Here is a 17,324-nt window from a genome sequence, read left to right as displayed (position 1 = left end):
GTGACTAAGCCATACCAGTTGATCTGGCTCTGAAAGGTGCACAATACCAAACAAGAAGTCCATCAAGTGTGTGTAAGGGAGGAGGGGGGATGATACTTATTTTAATGCTTCTCAAACAATGTTTTCAGCTGGTGCATTTTCAAAATATAAATGGTAAAGAGGTAATAGGCAATCTGCACGTGTCAAACTAAAAAGCTGTTCCATTTTGAGAATTCAGGCTATTCAGATGCTTTTAAGAATGGCAGACACCTTCATGTCTCTGCATTCAATAACCATAATATGTATCTATACACTGTATATTCATCTATAACGTTAAGCAAGGAACCTGTCTCCATCTTGAGCTCGCCTCTGTTGTACACAGGTATTCTGACACATGGTCTAGGCAGTAACGGACAACGTTAATTTTATTCCATCTCCTGATCCTTATCTTATTTCTGCCATGGTCTTATAACAGGCTGCATTACCAGGAACCAGAAAAATTGCTTGCAGCTGCAAGAACTTGCAGCAAAAATAAATAATGAGCCACTAACTTATGTCACTGCCACAGACAGTGGTTTCAATCTCTGATATTTCAATACATAACAATGCAAGATAAGAGTGGAGTCACTCTGCTCTGTGAGTAATTCTATTCCCATTTAAATCTGAGTAAATCTGGAGTAACTCTGTGAAATACACCAGAATTACTCTGCATATAATTGAGTATAAATGAGATCAGAACCTAGCTCCTTTACGTCAGTTCTCCTTGCAACATTAGCTCTATTTAAACATTCATTATTTTGGATAGAAATGTCAGTTTATCATCTATTTTTCAAAGTGACACAACAGACAAAATCCTTCCACTGATCAGGAAAAAGAGGAACATATATGGATAGTAGAGGTAAACTTACGGATCGAAGGCTGCTAGCAGGAAGTTGAGCAATAAGCTGATGGATTGCTCTACGTTGATCTGGTGAGTAGTTGGCATCCGTTTGTTGAGCTGGTAAAAAATAGTTGAAAGCACAGCTTCCAGACGAACCACATTCAATTCTATGTTTGGGTCCAAGTTGTTTAATGAATTTTCTCGCAATGCTTCTATAACGTTCCAAATGTCCACCAGATGTACTATGTACAATTTAAGAATAGTCATCAGATACTCACATATTGAAAAAACCAAAATCGACTTATGCGCTAGTACTTTGGCATAGTACACATAGTTCAGGTGATATTTTATGTAAAAATAACAAATGTTTTTTTCTGTCCTAAACCAATCAGGAGAAAATAGCAAGGAAAACACCATATCTTCTAATAAAATAATCTCAACTAAACTAATATTCTATTTATGATGTCATCAGAAGTTGTGAGGTTGGCTTCAATTCAGGAAAAAAGCATTTTCCCATTTAGGAAAACACTTAAGTGTGAATTTAAGTCCCATTGAGTCAACAGAAATTAAGCACATGCTTAAACTTAAGCACTTGCTTAAGTGTTTTTGTGAATCATAACTTTATAGGTAGCAGCTTGAAAATTACTCTTATTAATTTACAGATTTGGTGGGATTTTCAAAGGTTCCTAAGAAAGTTAAGTACTTATCTCCCATTGATTTTCAAATTCAGGCACTTGAAAATCCTGTTCAGTAACTTGTACCAGAGTCAAAGTGCTTTACAAAAACAGAATAAAGTATAATTGCATTTGGACAGATTAAATTATAGTTTTAAAAAGAAAAGGTACAATAGTGAACCTCAAATCATATTTCATTCTCTTAAATACATTTGCCAAATGTTTTGTAAAATCTTCCCTTCTCTTTAGATTCCCTGCCCAATCTAAACTTCATCAATCTGTCTTTTCACCAAGGTAGCTTAAATGAAAAAAAAAAATTCAAAATTTAGCGTCAGAGGGAAAACCTTGTGTGTATCTTGATGTTACTATAGTGACTATCAGGTCACTGCAAGTCAAAATTTCCAGTGGTGAAGGATCATTCAACATGTTTTCAAAAATTGCTCTAGTTTAAAACTCTGGATTCATCCAAATCCGAATCCAAAGTACCATTCCAGCTGTTCTTATCCTTAGCAGTATTTGTTTCTCAGCTGAATAGTTATTATTTCATAAGATGCATACAGTAAAGATACAAGATTACAGTACAGATTTTTTTATTACAGTGATAAATGTTTCATTGTCCTTATATCTTACAACATATTGAGGTACATCTGCACCTTGGAAGAAATGCATATTATTATGGATAAAGACATCATCCTAATCCTTTTAAAATGCTCTGCAATTATTTTTTTATATGAAGGGATCTCTTATTTCTACCTTGTACAATAGCATCTGTGGTGCTCTGCTCCCAGTTGCATGTGCTGTAATGCCAATGGAGGGAGGGTAGAGAACGCAAACTTACGGCTTGTCTACATTACCGACTGGGATGGGCTGCGATCGATCAATCGGAGGTCGACTTATCACGTCCAGTCTAGAGGTGATAAATCAACTGCTGAGCGCTCTTCTGTCGACTCCGGTAGTCCACCAGGGCTAGAGGCGCAGACGGAGTCGACGGGGAGCATCAGCCATCGACTTACCACAGTGAAGACACCGCGGTAAGTAGATCTAAGTATGTAGACTTCAGTTACGTTATTCACGTAGCTGAAGTTCATTCCTTCTGATGCTCTTGCCACCTATCCTATTCTCCTATCCTCCACCTGGAAGAGGAGAATGTCATTCGAGTAGAAGTGTTGGAGTGGATCCTAAGTCCCTTTTATCTGGACCTCCCAACTAGCTTAACTCCTTTCGGGTGCAACTAGCCACCAAGGTAAAGCCAACTTCTTTTAAAAGAAGCTTCCATCCCTTCGGATAGCCAGCCACTCCAACATGCAGTTTGTCTCTGTGGAAGTAGTAAATCTAAATACAAGTTTGATGACACGACGAGTACTTAAATCCAGATGTCAGAGTCAGGCTGGGGAAAGAAAGGCAGAGCCAGATGCTAGGCCAGCTGAGGGTCAAGAAGATGGAACTATCCACAAGCATGTTTTTATTCTGACCCAGTAATGGAGGGAGGCCAGACAGGCAATAGAAAGCAAGCTGCCAAAAGATGGGACAGGTGGGCTTAGAATACACAAATAAGGTGGCCTTAATAAGTGGAGACAGAAGGCAACAAAGTTAAATATGCAGTTCCAGCAGCAGTTCTAGACAAACATAAACAAGAGGTCTGGCTTTCAGGATGGTCCAGACCCCAGACCAACCGGATGGGCCAGAAGGCAACCCCCCCAGCAATTCAACCAGACCAATCTGCATGGATCTTATACTGCAATTGAGCGTCAATTAGGGCACTCTAGCGGTCAAAGTTAGCTGGTATATACAGGGCTGATGAGAAGGAGGGAAAGTGGGGACAACTGTACCAATACTGGGGCCCCAAGCTCAGTAATGTCTGTGAAAGTAAAATGAAATGGGAGAGGGTAGGCCCCCAGTGAACATGATTTACTAGGGACCAAAACTTCTCAAAGGGCGTGGGTATATCCTCAGTCCTACTTCTTGTTCAGCCAGTCGCTAAGACAACCAAGTTTGTTCACATTGACGGGACATAATGCTGCTCGCTTCTTGTTTACGTCACCTGAAAGTGTGAACAAGCATTCACATGGCACTTTTGTAGAAGGCTTTGCAAGGTTTTTACGTGACAGATATGCTAAACATTCATATGCCCCTTCATGTTTCGACTTGTAGGCGCTAAAGTTTTACATTGTTTTGTTTTTGAGTGCTGTTATACAAAAAAAAATTCTACATCTGTAAGTTGCATTTTCACAATAAAGAGATTGCATTACAGTACTTGTATGAGGTGAACTGAAAAATACTATTTCTTTTATCTTTTTTACTATGCAAATATTTGTAATAAAAATGATAAAGTGAGCACTGTACACTTTGTATTCTGTGTTGTAATTTAAATAAATATATTTGAAAATGTAGAAAAACATCCAAGATATTTATAATAAATTTAAATTGGTATTCTATTATTAACAGTGAGATTAAAACTGCAACTAATCATGACTATTTTTTAAACCTTGTAATTAATTGTAAGTTTTTAATTATTTGATAGCCCTAAAAACTATCAATATTTTTTGTATTACAGAAAGATTAGTGGGCACTCAGGAGCAAACTAGATATCAAACATCCCTGTGCATTACAGTGCTACACAAAGCGTATGTACCATGCATTTTCCAGAGACCTTTCAAAAAGGCCTCATAAGCAGTGAACAGCATGGATATTCATCTAAACCAAATCATCCCTCATTTGCTCAAATATGAAAAAATAAAATGTCATTTTGCCATCAATGGCCAAACTATATGTTACCATTATATCTTTTTTGAGTCAATGACAAGCGAAATGTCACTATTAGAACTTCTGAGACAAATACTATTTTGTTAATTTAACTCTCACAGATTAAGACATTTATAAATACCATCCTGGAGAGCTCCATATTCCAGTTGGCTCTTTTAAAGATAATTAATGGTTAGTGTAAACAAAACTCATTAAACTATTAATTCATTCTGATAGAGGTGGGATTAACCAGACGAACAATCAACTACTTGCTGCTGTTCATTTCCTCCCCAACTAGTCCAAGCAATATTTATCTTCATATTGTTTCAATTCAAGTAACTAATGCACTCTGATGGATACTAGAGGATCAAGAGTAAACACACCGTAAAATACAATTCAAATAATACAATGCATGTTACCTCACAGAGCCCCAGACTTGTCATGGCACAGTCTGGGAAGTGATTCTGCTAATCTTGATCCATGCAGGTAGCCCCAATGAAGTTAATGAGACTACTTGTCCAAGTAAGGATTAGTAACATGGGACCCCACGTTTCTAATTGTGTACTAATAGAGAACTTATCTTCCAGTCCATATTATTTAAAATAGTAATAATGATGCCACATAGATTTGAAATATGTGACCAGAACTTCAAAGTTGACAACGGATAAGATATTTAATCTGATTGATAAGTGCCTGTATTGTTTATTAATAAAAATAATGCTTGTATAAATAATGTACACTGCAGTAGGCCATGTACAGTACAAACACATAGTAAATGACAGTCCATGCCTCAAAGAGCTTAATCTAAATCTCAATAAATAACAGGTAATGAAGCAAATAAGTGGGAAGTTGGGACAGGAAAATGGGGGAACAAAATAATGGGAAATATTAGCATAAACTAGCAGTGGGCACAATTTATAGCCAAATCAGCAGCAATAACCACAACTTGCCACCGTCTACTCCATTTCAGCTAGGAGCTCTGTTTTCAAATCATCTAACAAAGCTACTGGTGATTAGGTATTTGTGGTGATGAGCAATATGAACAAAAGGATTCACGAAACAGGAAAAAGAAACCCAAATCAGATATTAGGCAGAAAGACACTAGTCTAGCATGAGTATTTTGGATTCAAAGACGGAATAACTCTGAAACATCAAATAATGTGCCCTATTATAGAAGCACATTTAATTTTATTTAGCACTTTTTATATTCAGGTAACCCTGTGTACTATAGAAGGTGATAGAATTTAGACCAAAATTCTCTGCCGGTCTAAACAGGCATGGTTCCATGGAAGCCAGTGTAACATCCATTTATGCCTGCAGAGAATTTTGCACTAAAACTCAGACACTGGTACATTCATCTACAGTGAACATCTAAGGAAAAATGTGACAGTTGCATTTACTAATAGCTCACACAAAACATTAGCTATTAGAACGTATTTAGCTGTGTGTGTGTGTGGGGGGGGGGGAATGCTGAATCAATTTGAAAAGGGGATTATGTTTCCCCACATACCAAGAAGAATATGGATGCCCAGTTGGTTTATATCTCATCCCTCTATTTTCACTCTTGTCAGGTCACTTTTTAGTTCTCTCAACACTTTTTTATAAAAAAAATCTACACACTGAAAGAAAGTAAATAAAAACGTATTTCCATCATTTTGTAATTCAGTCAACAGCTTAATTTCTGAATAATTTAGAGGACAATTGTAATGCTTCAGACTATAAATACACGAACCAATTCTGCTGGTTATGATCTTCCTACCAATCTTCAACTGTCTTTGGTCTCAATGAGCTGGAAATTCTTAGACACCTCTACCCCAACAGAACACGACCTGATATAACATGAATTTGGATATAACGCGGTAAAGCAGTGGGGAGCCCCAGGCCTTTAAAGCACCACCTGAGCCCAGCTGCCAGAACTCCAGCAGTGATTTAAAGGGACCAGGGCTCCCCACAGCAGCTGGAGCACCAGACCCTTTAAATACGCGCCAGGGCTCTGGCAGCCAGGATCGGGCAAGGTTATTTAAAGGGCCAGAGGCTCCAGCTGCTGCGGGGAGCCCCAGGCCCTTAAAATCCCCACCTGAGCCCCACTGCCAGAACTCCGGCGGTGATTTAAAGGGCCTGGGGCTCCCCGCAGCGGCTGGAGCACCAAGCCCTTTAAATCGCCGCCAGGGAAGCTGGTCCAGTCCGGCATGGCGTACTGGCTCTTGCCTGTACACCGTACCGGACCAAACCCGATATAATGTGATTTCACCTATAAGGCGGTGAGATTTTTTGACTTCTGAGGACCACGTTATATTGGGGTAGAGGTGTATTTTTAATTTAATGTTCTAGTGTACTGATTATTTTCTGCTTGGTATTTAAAAAATACCTTGAGAAAACTCCCCAACATATGAAATAAGTGTGAAAGAGATGGACTGAAACAACTCTCATTCATACTCAAAATAAATAAAGATTTATTTACACAGAGAAATGATATATTCTTTTCTATCATATAGTTTATTTAGAACTCTAGTGTGCCCAGGAGGTATAATCTTAGATACATCACAAATTTGAAGGGAGGCAGATTACCTCAAGTATCACCTGTCAATAAAAGTCTGCTACCTGGAAGTAAAATAAAATAAAAAGTTTTAAAATAATTGGTGTCTTTAAGACTTTTGAACATGAAATGGATTTGCTCACTCTAAAGTTCTAATCCTTTTTTTTGCATTCTATCTGAAATTATAAGCTCTACTAAATTAATTTGGAGAGGGAGAGATTACATTTAATCAGTGATGGGAAGTGACTGAAACAAGGGCTTAATAAGCAATTCAAATTTACTTAACATACACTAGGTCTAACTAAATGTAAATTAAACACATACTGTTGATAGTTGAGAGAGAAATTTTACTCCACAGATTCTTGCTTGTGGCCTTAGGAAAAAAACCAACTTTTAAATAAATATCATTAAAATTACTTCCAAAACCAACATACATATATATATTTCATGAAAGCACCAATTAAGCAAAGCACTTAAACACATGCTTAAGTTTAAGTATAAGTGAGTAGTCCCATTTGAAGTCAATGGAACTTAAATGTATATCAAATATTTTCATGTGGGTTTCATTAACTATGAAAAACTTTAAACTATTATAAAATGGGTTAAGAGTTTTCTTCTTTTAGAGCACACTCTATGGAACCTATCACATATCAGAGCACTAGAGCAGGTCATCATGATCAGTGTCACCAAGCCACATCAAGTCAACCCAAACCAAGCCACCAGGCTCACAACATTGCTCATTCTCTCTTCTTCCTGCTAACAGCTTCACAATAGTACATGCAACTAGCTGCAGATTCCAGCTAAAGCACATCTGTTTGTGGCTAGGCTGCTCCTCCCATCAATCTGATAAAGCAAATACACTGAAAATCCTCTCTCAGTGTTTTACCAGCAGGTAAACCAACATGTCAGATGCAATGGTACATAAAACTTTTTCCATGCCATGACCTAATGACAATCTCAAGTGCTGTGCCAGGGTGTTTATATTATATTCCTGTGTATTATACTATTAAAAAACACACAACTTCCAGCTTTTTAGTAGAAAGGAATCAGTACTAACACATTCATTGCAGTAGAGTGCACATGTATGCTGTGCTCAGCTTCCCTCTAATGCTACATGCACTTCAGGAAAGGATACAGGGCCTGATCCAAAGCCCATTGAAGTCAACGGAATGACTCCCCTTGACTTCAGTGGGTTTTGTATCAGGCCCATATAGAACCTTTATGATGACCAAGCACTCAGTCTAGATTTCCTTTGATCCCCCAGAACCTCAGAGGCACCCCTTTGTTTCAGTTAGCTTTCTAAATATGGCTTCCTCTTTTCCTGCTTCTGGAGAGTCATATTTTTTCCAATGTTGTGAGATACATATTCATTAGGAAGCTAGGGAAATGCAATTCAGATCAGCCTGCCCACGCTAACTGTGACACTCTAGAGTGAAGAACAGCACCTTTATAATGGATGGAAAGTAAATATTAAGTAATGCTTTTTGAACTGAGTCACTCAATCAATTCATATTATTCAAATGTTTCAGAGGTCCCATTCCAAAAAGCAAGCAATGCAGAAGATTTTTTATTTGACTTATCAAAATCTTTGATCTCCTGTGATGGGGTATACAACCTCCCCCTCCCCCCCACACTGGACAACAAGGGGTTACGGAGTGGTTCTGGGCTCAGCCAGCTCCACCCCAGTACACCTGCATGGCTGGAGAAGGAGCAGAGCAGCTCACTTGTTGGCAGACCAGGGAAGAGAACAGACCTTCAGCTCCTGAGGAAAGGGCCAAGAAAGACAGGAGCTTCCCAGACAACCACTGACTGAAGGCCCCTGCCTGAGGGAAGGGAGGGCCAGCTCCTGATGCATCCTGAGAGGAAATCATTCCCCTCTCTCTCTTACAAATTCCATTTATTTTCATTAATTCTCTTTGCTTTTTGTTACAGACTACCCCAGAAGGGAAGAGACTTCAAAGTGACCTGGTGAGAGGGCCAGGTCACAGGAAGAGGTAGGCCACTGCAGAGGCAGAGCTGCCATTGGCAGGAGATATCCAGCAGAGAGCAAGAGCTGCTACACCATGCCTGGCCAGGAGGAGGTGCCAATGGTGATTCGACCCTTTCACTCCTCTCTTCCCAGGTCCCAAGCAGGGCCAGTTCCAGGTACTAGCTCAGCAAGCAGGTGCTTGGGGCGGCCAGTGGAAAGGGGCGACATATCTGGGTCTTTGGCGGCAATTTGGCGGCAGGTCCCTCTCTTCTTCTTTGAGCTGCCGCCAAAGAGGAAGAGAAGGAGCGAAGGACTCGCCATCGAAGAATGGAACAGCACAATCGGCTTTTATCTTCTTCCTCCGCCGCCCTGCTTTGTCGCTTGGGGCAGCAAAAAAGCTCGAGTTGGCCCTGGTCCCAAGATACTTCCTCCCAACCTAATGCCTGTATCTCTCCTACTTTGCCTGGCATGGACTAAAGGCTATTTTACTGGATTTTAGAGTTATGATCACAGGAGCACAATGCATACACTCAGTCTGCAGAAGGCATTTATCAGCTCAGGCTCTGGTTATTACTGAGTTAATAAGAGCACCATTAAGTTATTAATGCACTGAAGTGTTCTTTTTTTTTTTTTTACTCTTGCATCACCCTGGCCCTCTTTGGCTTAGGAAGGAATAGGCCCCACTGCCACAGTAAATCCTTTTTTTTTCTGCCATAAAAACTCCTTTTCCTCCCTGCCATTCTTTCCTGAAAATGAGAATTTTTGTCACTCAAAAGTTATTTGAAAACAGAAGGGAAGTGATGGGAAAGGTACTTACTGGACTTTCCCACCATCAGCACCAATGTCTGTCAATTTTTCAAAAGGTCGGAATGAAAAAGCAGTTGTCACTTGCTCCTCAACCAAAGATTAGGAAAATGGTCATTCCTTTTCTCGTTTAAATGGAAACAGACCAACCATCATTAAACTATAGATTCAAAAGCTGAACAAAGCAAAAAGTTCTATAAAATAAACTAAGGGCTTGGCTACACTTGCAGTTGTGCAGCGCTGGGAGTTACAGCTGTCTTCATACAGCTGTGTAGGGAAAGCGCTGTATTGTGGCCACACTGACAGCTACCAGCGCTGCAGGGTGGCCGACCAATTTGCATGCAGTGCAGTCGCTGTTTGAGGTGGCTGCATTGTGGGCAGCTAGCTCCACCAACACCCTGCTCATTTTGACGCCGAATGGTTGTGCAGGAAGGGGACGGTAAGGGTGTGTGCAGTCATTCGCGCGTCCTGGCCCATATCTCGCATCCCGTGGGCTAGGGCCGCTTACAATCCAGGACAGTCCATGTTTTTCCATCCACATTGTGCCAAGGCGAGAGTACTCCAACGTTTCTTGTGGCACAGCAGCGAGTTTCTGTGGTGAAATTGTGATGCCCGAGACTTGCTGAGGACTCGCTGATCGAGTGTAGGCCAGAGCACACCTCACGGCTGCAGTTGGAGCTATCCTCAGATCCAAAGTGACACGTGGAGACGAGATCCAACGTATCGAATCACTCCGGTTGCGCCTAAACTGGTATTGATATAAAGTCTAGCCTTGGGGCCACTTTGAATGGAAAGCTCACAGCACCGAGTAATATACCTGGCGGCGCTCTTTGGGCTCCGGGAAACAAACACGTGAGTGGTGGATCAACATCTCATGGAAGTCATGGGAATATGAGCAAGTGGCGCAAGAACTTTCGGTAATGAGAAAAGCCACTTTCCATGGGACGTGTGGTGAAGTAGAGCTCGCCCCCATCCTGCGGTGCAAGGACACAAGATGAGAGCTGCCTGTCAGTGGAGAAGGTTTTTATGCCGGTGGCTTTGGCAATCTGGAAGGGCAACGTCGCGAACAGCTACCTGATCGTCCGCGAACCAAGTTATTGAGTGGGAAAGTAAACCAATGGAATCGTGTTGATGCAAGGGGTTATTGCGGCCATAATCGCATCCTGACGTAGAAGAATGTGACTCTGGGAACGTGCTAGACATTCTGGACTGGTTGGGGGCACAAATGGAGTTTCCCTAACTCGGAGGGGGCGATAGATTGGATGCAATATTCCATTCATGGCAACCTAACTACCAACCCAGCAATCTGAGTACATAATAGGAAGGGGTATTTCTCTAGTGGTCGTCCAGGCGCTGCACCGTGGGTAGTTCATTTGGCAATTTAGCACAGGCTGGCCTGGGAAAGGTGCGATCCACGCATCTTTCGGAACAGTGGCCTGGTCAGGAAGCTGCAGGCAGGGACCTTTTTCCAGAAGGAAGACTCACATAAGGGGATGTGTGAGAATGGCCCACTGTGACCTTGAGACCCCGCTTACCCGTTAATGCCTGCTCATGAAACGTAGACAGGGAAGCATTGACAAGAGCAAGGACCGGTTCAACTACAAGCTGAGCCGGTGCCGAATGACTTGGAGTGTTGCTTTTGGCGTGTTAATAAGGGTGTGGCGTTCTCTTATGGGAAGCTAGACTTGGGGGCAAAGCAGCAATCCCTGCGGTATATCCTGCAGCTGTACCTCCATAAATATTTGTGAAGGGAAGGGTGAAAGACATTCAGTCAGGAATGGATCCTCCAAAGGTTCAATCGCCGTGGGAGGCGCGGAATTGCACATAGCAAGCAAGCAGGGCACTAGAGAGGCACAGCACAGGGCTACAAGGAAGGGCCTCGAGGAGAGGGGCTGAAAGCCAACAGATATGTCGGTGCCTTGCCACGGGAGTGAAGTGCATGGTGGTACAATGATTTGCAGTGTCTTTTTTCCTGCTACGGTATCTACACTTCCTGCAATAAAGAAAAACTGTTTTGAAAAGCCACAAATTCATTTATGAAAAGAAATAACTAAAAAGGACAGGGGGGTGGGGGGTGACTGTACCAGTCAGAGGTTTGAAATATGTCCTGTCTGGAGTGCTGTGCAATGACTGCTGCACTTCAGGAAAATGCTGCAGAGGTATGGGGGTTGAGTGGCACAGGGAAAGGCCGCAGTCTCAGGGCTGGTAGGTGAACGTCAGGTGTTGGGGGCAGCTGCTGGTGGTAAATACCTGTATGCGGAGAAGGGGTTTGGAGCTGACATTGGGGCAACAAGGGAAAGAGCTTGTGGTGGGGGCCGGAATGGAGTGCTCTGCCTGCATGGCTACGAGTGACGGATACAGTCCGTGTTGCGTGCCAGTATGCTTATCAGCTGCTTACGCTGTTTTTCTTAGCTACTCGCCTTTTCCTCGCTTTCTCGTTCCCTCACAGCTAGCTTTGCTACCGTTTTCCCTTCCAGTTCCTGAGCGATTTTTACTCTCTGTGGCAGACTGATTCCTAACTTGCTTTCACCATATTCTTCTTTGCTTCATGGGCTTCTTCTCATTTGTATAGCTTCAGCATCTCTGATCCAAGCCAGTGGGGTATTCAAGGACACTTGTTATAGCAAGACAAAAATTGAAACATTTAACAGAGAGCAGCATTGTGTACAATCACAGTGAAGGAGTTACAGTCTCACTTGAGGCTATACTCTACATACAACCAGAGCACAGAGAACACATAGAAGCGAAGAAATGGTGAGTACGGGAAGAGTTGCAGGAGTTAATTAATCCTGGAAGATATCTCACTGTCTTAGCGGGCTCACCCTGTGGGCAAGGGGACTGGATGGGTGCAGGGCGCGTACATGGGGTATTCATTGCGTATGAGGAAAACAAGACTGATGCAGCGACGGACCTACACTGAAACTCATCCCACCATTTTTCCACGAGCGGACGCTCCTAATGCCACGGAAGTATCTTTCGCTCTGCTGCGGGAGTCACCGGCGAGTAGCAGGGATGGAGCTTGCGACCACAATGCGGATCGGCCGCCTGTGCCGCCTAATGCGATGCTCTGTACAGTGTGTCAGCATATGTCCCCCATACCTCCGGTCACACGTGGCCAGCAGACGCCGTACGCCTGACGCAGGAACATAGACCACAGTGCTGCTCCAATAGAGAGCACTGCGCAAGCGCATCTGCTCACTCCGCACCTTCCGGCGAGCGGAAACCGGGAATCGAGAGTCGAGCCGCTCCACGAGGTGCCCCGGAGGACTAGGGCGCGTGAGGCGGATGACTCACCGGAGCAATCGGGCTACCGAGCGCTACTACGCCGGACGAGCGAAGGGCCAGCTGCACGCTAAGAGCCCGGAGAGAAGCGCCCCCCCGTAACCGCTCACTTGACCCCACAGTTCCAGCCTGACGAGCAAAGGGAAAGAGCTGCTTGGATCCTGAATGTGGGGGAATAGATCCCCAGCCGCTTGCTCGCTGCGTGAACCGCCGCGAAGCTATTCGCTCCGCCTCCCATTGAAGCGGCAAGGATATCCCAGCCCCTGCGGCGACCCTGGAGCGCGCGTCGCGGCTGCACGAAGCATGCTATCGGCGTGCATTTGCCTGCTCCGTGAGCGCACCGGGCGCACCACCGCGATGTCTCCGTCCCTATCGGCGTTCGCGCGGCTGGCGGGGCTGACCCCAGAAGCCAGTGACCGTGGGGGGGCTGCGACCGAACGGAGCAGGCGAGGGAGCTGCAAGGGTGTAACGCTGGCGGCTCGGCCAGGCCTGGTGCGCAGTCCTAACGGCACGCCCCAACTGAGGGCAGCGCCCTGCTCCCCCATCGCCTTCTGCTAATCGTGCCGCATACAAAGAACCGGGGGAGCGTGGTCCCTCCCGGACTTGTGCGTAGGGGGTCACCACTGAGAGCTCAGCCAGCGAGTTCCGACTACCTTGTAAAAGACGGGTTGCAGGTCGTGGGCACACCCTGAGCGGACGCGCTATGCCAACCCAGCGCTGCTCTATGTTCGGCAACAGTCAAAACCCATGCAGGCTTCCCTTTAATTGTAACGCCTGCACAAAAGCACCGGCCAAGCGTCATGGCCCCGTTGTCCCGAGCCATAAGGCCTTGAGATCTGCCCAGGAGGTTATCCGCAATCCTACGGCGTAGTAGCAGAGCCCGTGACTTGCACAAGCTCCTCCCCCCAAACACTGATGAGGTCCATCAACTCACCATTGCTCCATGCTGGGGCTCGTTTGGCGTGTAGAGGCATGGACACCTGGAAAGATTCACTGACTGATTGCACTCCACACCTGGCTGAGCAAACAGGAAGGGGATTTTTAAAATTCCCGGGGCATTTAAAGGGCGGGTCACCTGAGGCCAGGGCAGTAGAGTGCGAACTGATGAGCAGAGTGGATGAACAGGCATTCTGGGATACCTCTGAATACCCCGGAGGCCAATTACGGCACTTTTGGTGGCCACACTTAAGGAGCAGCAATCCATATAGCTAAGGCAGAGCAGGAGTACAACCAGTGCTGCAGCCAGGGAGATGCAGCGCTGTGGCTTGCAAGTGTGGACAGTGAGTAAGTTGCAGCGCTGGTGGTGGGTTTACAGCTCTGCAACTCTCCAGTGTAGCCAAGCCCTAAGTCTGCCTGCAGGTCCCTCAACACTATGATTACAATGAAGTCAGAGAACTCAGTTACAATATAGTTGCCTACTGACTTGGTAACACCAGGGTTAAAATCTGTAGTGTAGATAGATCAACTACCAAAACCAGGCTGAATATTTAGACATGTGCTTTCTTCATTTATAAAACTACAGTGCAATATATGCAATAACAGAGCTACCTGAGCAAGTATTTAATAGCTATACATTTAGCAAATACCCATAAAATAGCAAATATATGGAGACAAAAAACACTGATATATCATAATGTCCTATTATTATTGATATATCACCATGACACTAATCCATTTTTTAAAATGAGAAATGGGAACTCTGAATGCACAAGAAATCCAGGATCAGCCCTTTATATGAGGAGGTTTCCTTTTAAAAAATGTATTTTGAAAACAATATCTGGAAAAATGCAATACAAGGGAATTCTGTCTTGGAATTCAGGTGTGTTTTGTCACCTTGTAATGTAAAACAGTGTTCTCACTTCCCTTAAAACATACTGTATGTAGGTGAATCCCACATCTGTGGTTCAAACAGCAACACTGTAGCCTTTTATAATTTTTAAATAAACACACTGTGTTCCAGATTATATAAAACAATGTATTATAGGGAAAATTCACATACAACTCAAAAGATGGGGGCCAGGGGTGGGGGGAGGAGTAAATGTCCACACAGTATTAAACAGTGATGTAATAACTGGACTTTGAATGAGGAAGTTCCTTTTCAATGCAACATCTTCCTTTGATAAAACTGAATTAAGGGGACTTTAAAAATACATAATTTTTTGACAAAATTTAAAAAGAAGGAACCTCCAGTTTTAGAAGAAATGCTAAAAGATCAAGCTAAGTTGAAAGACTGCAGTAGCTTGAACTTGATACTAGGACATTTAAGAAGACAGCCACATTTTTACTGTCTGGCATAGCCATTGGATTCTGTGTAATATCTTGAGGTAGAATTCGGAAATAAGCAGGGCACTGAAATAAAAACCTTTAACAACAGTAATAACCACTAGATGGCACCATGCATATTTTAGTAAGCCTGGCATGTAACTGCGATCAGATTTTAACTGTATGTTGGGCATTATGTCAGGCAGACCAACACAAATCACTGTGGATTTCTGCGGCTCCCTCCAGAAGATAGCGTGGTCTGTGTATTTACTTTAATAAACATAGTAAGCTTAGAGATCTGTCAGTGTGAGTAGCTTATGATGGATAATGCATGGGACAACCTATCAAGAGCAAATACCAGATATTTTTTATGTTGGCTTAAATATTGTTATAATGGCGAGAAAACCTCTTACAGCGTTATCTATATGCTTTTTTCAAAAGTTACACCTGGAGACCACCACACTTTTCTCTTTTACGGAACTTTAAGATTTTTGATGTCAGAGAAAAATACAGGAAAATACCTAAAATACTAGGCCCAATTCATTGTTTCCCTGCATGATGTGCAGCCATTTATACCAGTACAAAATGAGTGCAGGGTATGTAAAATGCGACCAAACCAGAATGTTAGTATTTTGCACCCACTTTGCACTGATGTAAACAGTGTTGCCAACTCTTGTGATTTTTATCATGAGTCCCATGATATTTGGTGTTTTTCTTAAAGCCCCAGTCTCTTGGGATCTTCTGATTCTGTGAGGATCTCAATTTTCACTTTTTAAAAAGTTCCCAGCCCCTATGGCTGCAGCGAAAAGCTTGAAAACGTTCAAGAGTGTGCACTAGAGGCTCAGAAATCAAAGGGGAAATAAAACGAATTCAAAATGTATTATACTTTAAACAATCTCATGATTGTTTAGCAGATTTCATGATGGGGGGGCTGACTCATGATTTTTTAACATTAAGGGTTGGCACGAGGCACAGAACAATGATGAACTGGGCCCATATATCCATAGTAAAATAAACAATGTAATATAATTTCTGTGCATTCACTTAGATGGCTGGAATTCTTAAGCTGATCCAATTATTTTTGCTTTCCTGATATAATATGGATAGAATGTGTCCTATTAAGATTTCACGTAATTTTTAAATAAGTTAAAAAATATTTAAACTGAAGTTAATGCTTGGGAAAGCTGCCTAATAAACAGTCCTGATGACTGAATTTCTCTCTTTGTCCACAGTACTGACACAGCATGGCCAGAGAGTGACAATGTAAGATTTCCCCTTGTTCTACCAATATTGCTCAATCCAGAGATAATCTACAATAGGAAAATCTGTACTGATGTAACTCTAGTAAACTAGTGTCAACCTGTGATGTATAGTCACTACATTGGTGTAAAGTGAGACATACACCAATGTAGCTTACCTCGGTATAGGTACACTAGTGAACATTTTTCTGACATACAGGGCCCTAGAGGCAAGATTCTCTAGGCCCAGTTAGTCCTTGGCAACTAGAACGCTAGTTACTACCTATGGGCTTTGTGATGTAGGAACACAACTATCCATTTTCTCTGCTTTAAGCTTGCAGTTTAAAGGAGTCACTGTCTCATTAAAGCAACTGCACAGTACATTTTACTAAAACTGGATTCTGATGTCACGTACTCTTTCTGTATTTGCTTTCCCATCACTGCCAGGTGCCAAGCTATGTGTCTCTTAAAAATAACTTTCTATGTTCCATTTAGCTTCTTCCCCTAGCTGATATATTTGGCAACACCAAACCCCAGTGCTACCACACAGTCCTTTTTGTTTCAGCAAATTGTGATGTCAGGCACTGAATTGCTGCATCACTGAATGAACAGGGCATTAGGAACAGTCTGAGGAAAGCAGAGAAGCTTCAGCTGACACACAATACCTCACAATCTGCAACAATGTAAAGAATCGGTATAAAATAAAAAAGTGACAAATAGATGGAGGTTAGGTAAAGTATTACATATTTACACTTTGCCTGAGTGTGACAGAAGCTCTTTAATGATGTTGCCAGAACCCCTAGATGGAGTAAGAGTTTTGACACACATGGTTGCTTATCTGCCATTCTTTATTTTACGCATGCAAGATTTTAAGAATTCCTGCAAAGCCAAGACAAAAGAGAGTTTCAAGAAGCAAATTTAAGATTATTTGATGGAGACAAAATGAAAAGAGAAAAAT

The 17,324-nt window shown here is 42.7% G+C and overlaps 1 protein-coding gene across 20 annotated transcripts in view; it reads right to left on the bottom strand.

Annotated features, from left to right (window-relative positions):
• DTNA (dystrobrevin alpha) overlaps positions 1 to 17,324 on the bottom strand; it is a 319,437-nt gene that overhangs the window by 92,856 nt on the left and 209,257 nt on the right. For all 20 annotated transcript variants that reach the window (XM_075062987.1, XM_075062988.1, XM_075062989.1 and 17 more), the window contains exon 4: positions 888 to 1,101. In XM_075062987.1, coding sequence (XP_074919088.1) covers positions 888 to 1,101 — 214 coding nt within the window. The remainder of the gene's footprint in view (positions 1 to 887; positions 1,102 to 17,324) is intronic.

The sequence above is a fragment of the Chelonoidis abingdonii genome, chromosome 2, assembly GCF_003597395.2.
Source record: "Chelonoidis abingdonii isolate Lonesome George chromosome 2, CheloAbing_2.0, whole genome shotgun sequence".
Classification (NCBI taxonomy): domain Eukaryota; kingdom Metazoa; phylum Chordata; order Testudines; family Testudinidae; genus Chelonoidis; species Chelonoidis abingdonii.
The sequence above is the reverse complement of the archived record's forward strand: the minus strand, read 5'-3'. Positions and strand labels throughout refer to the sequence as shown.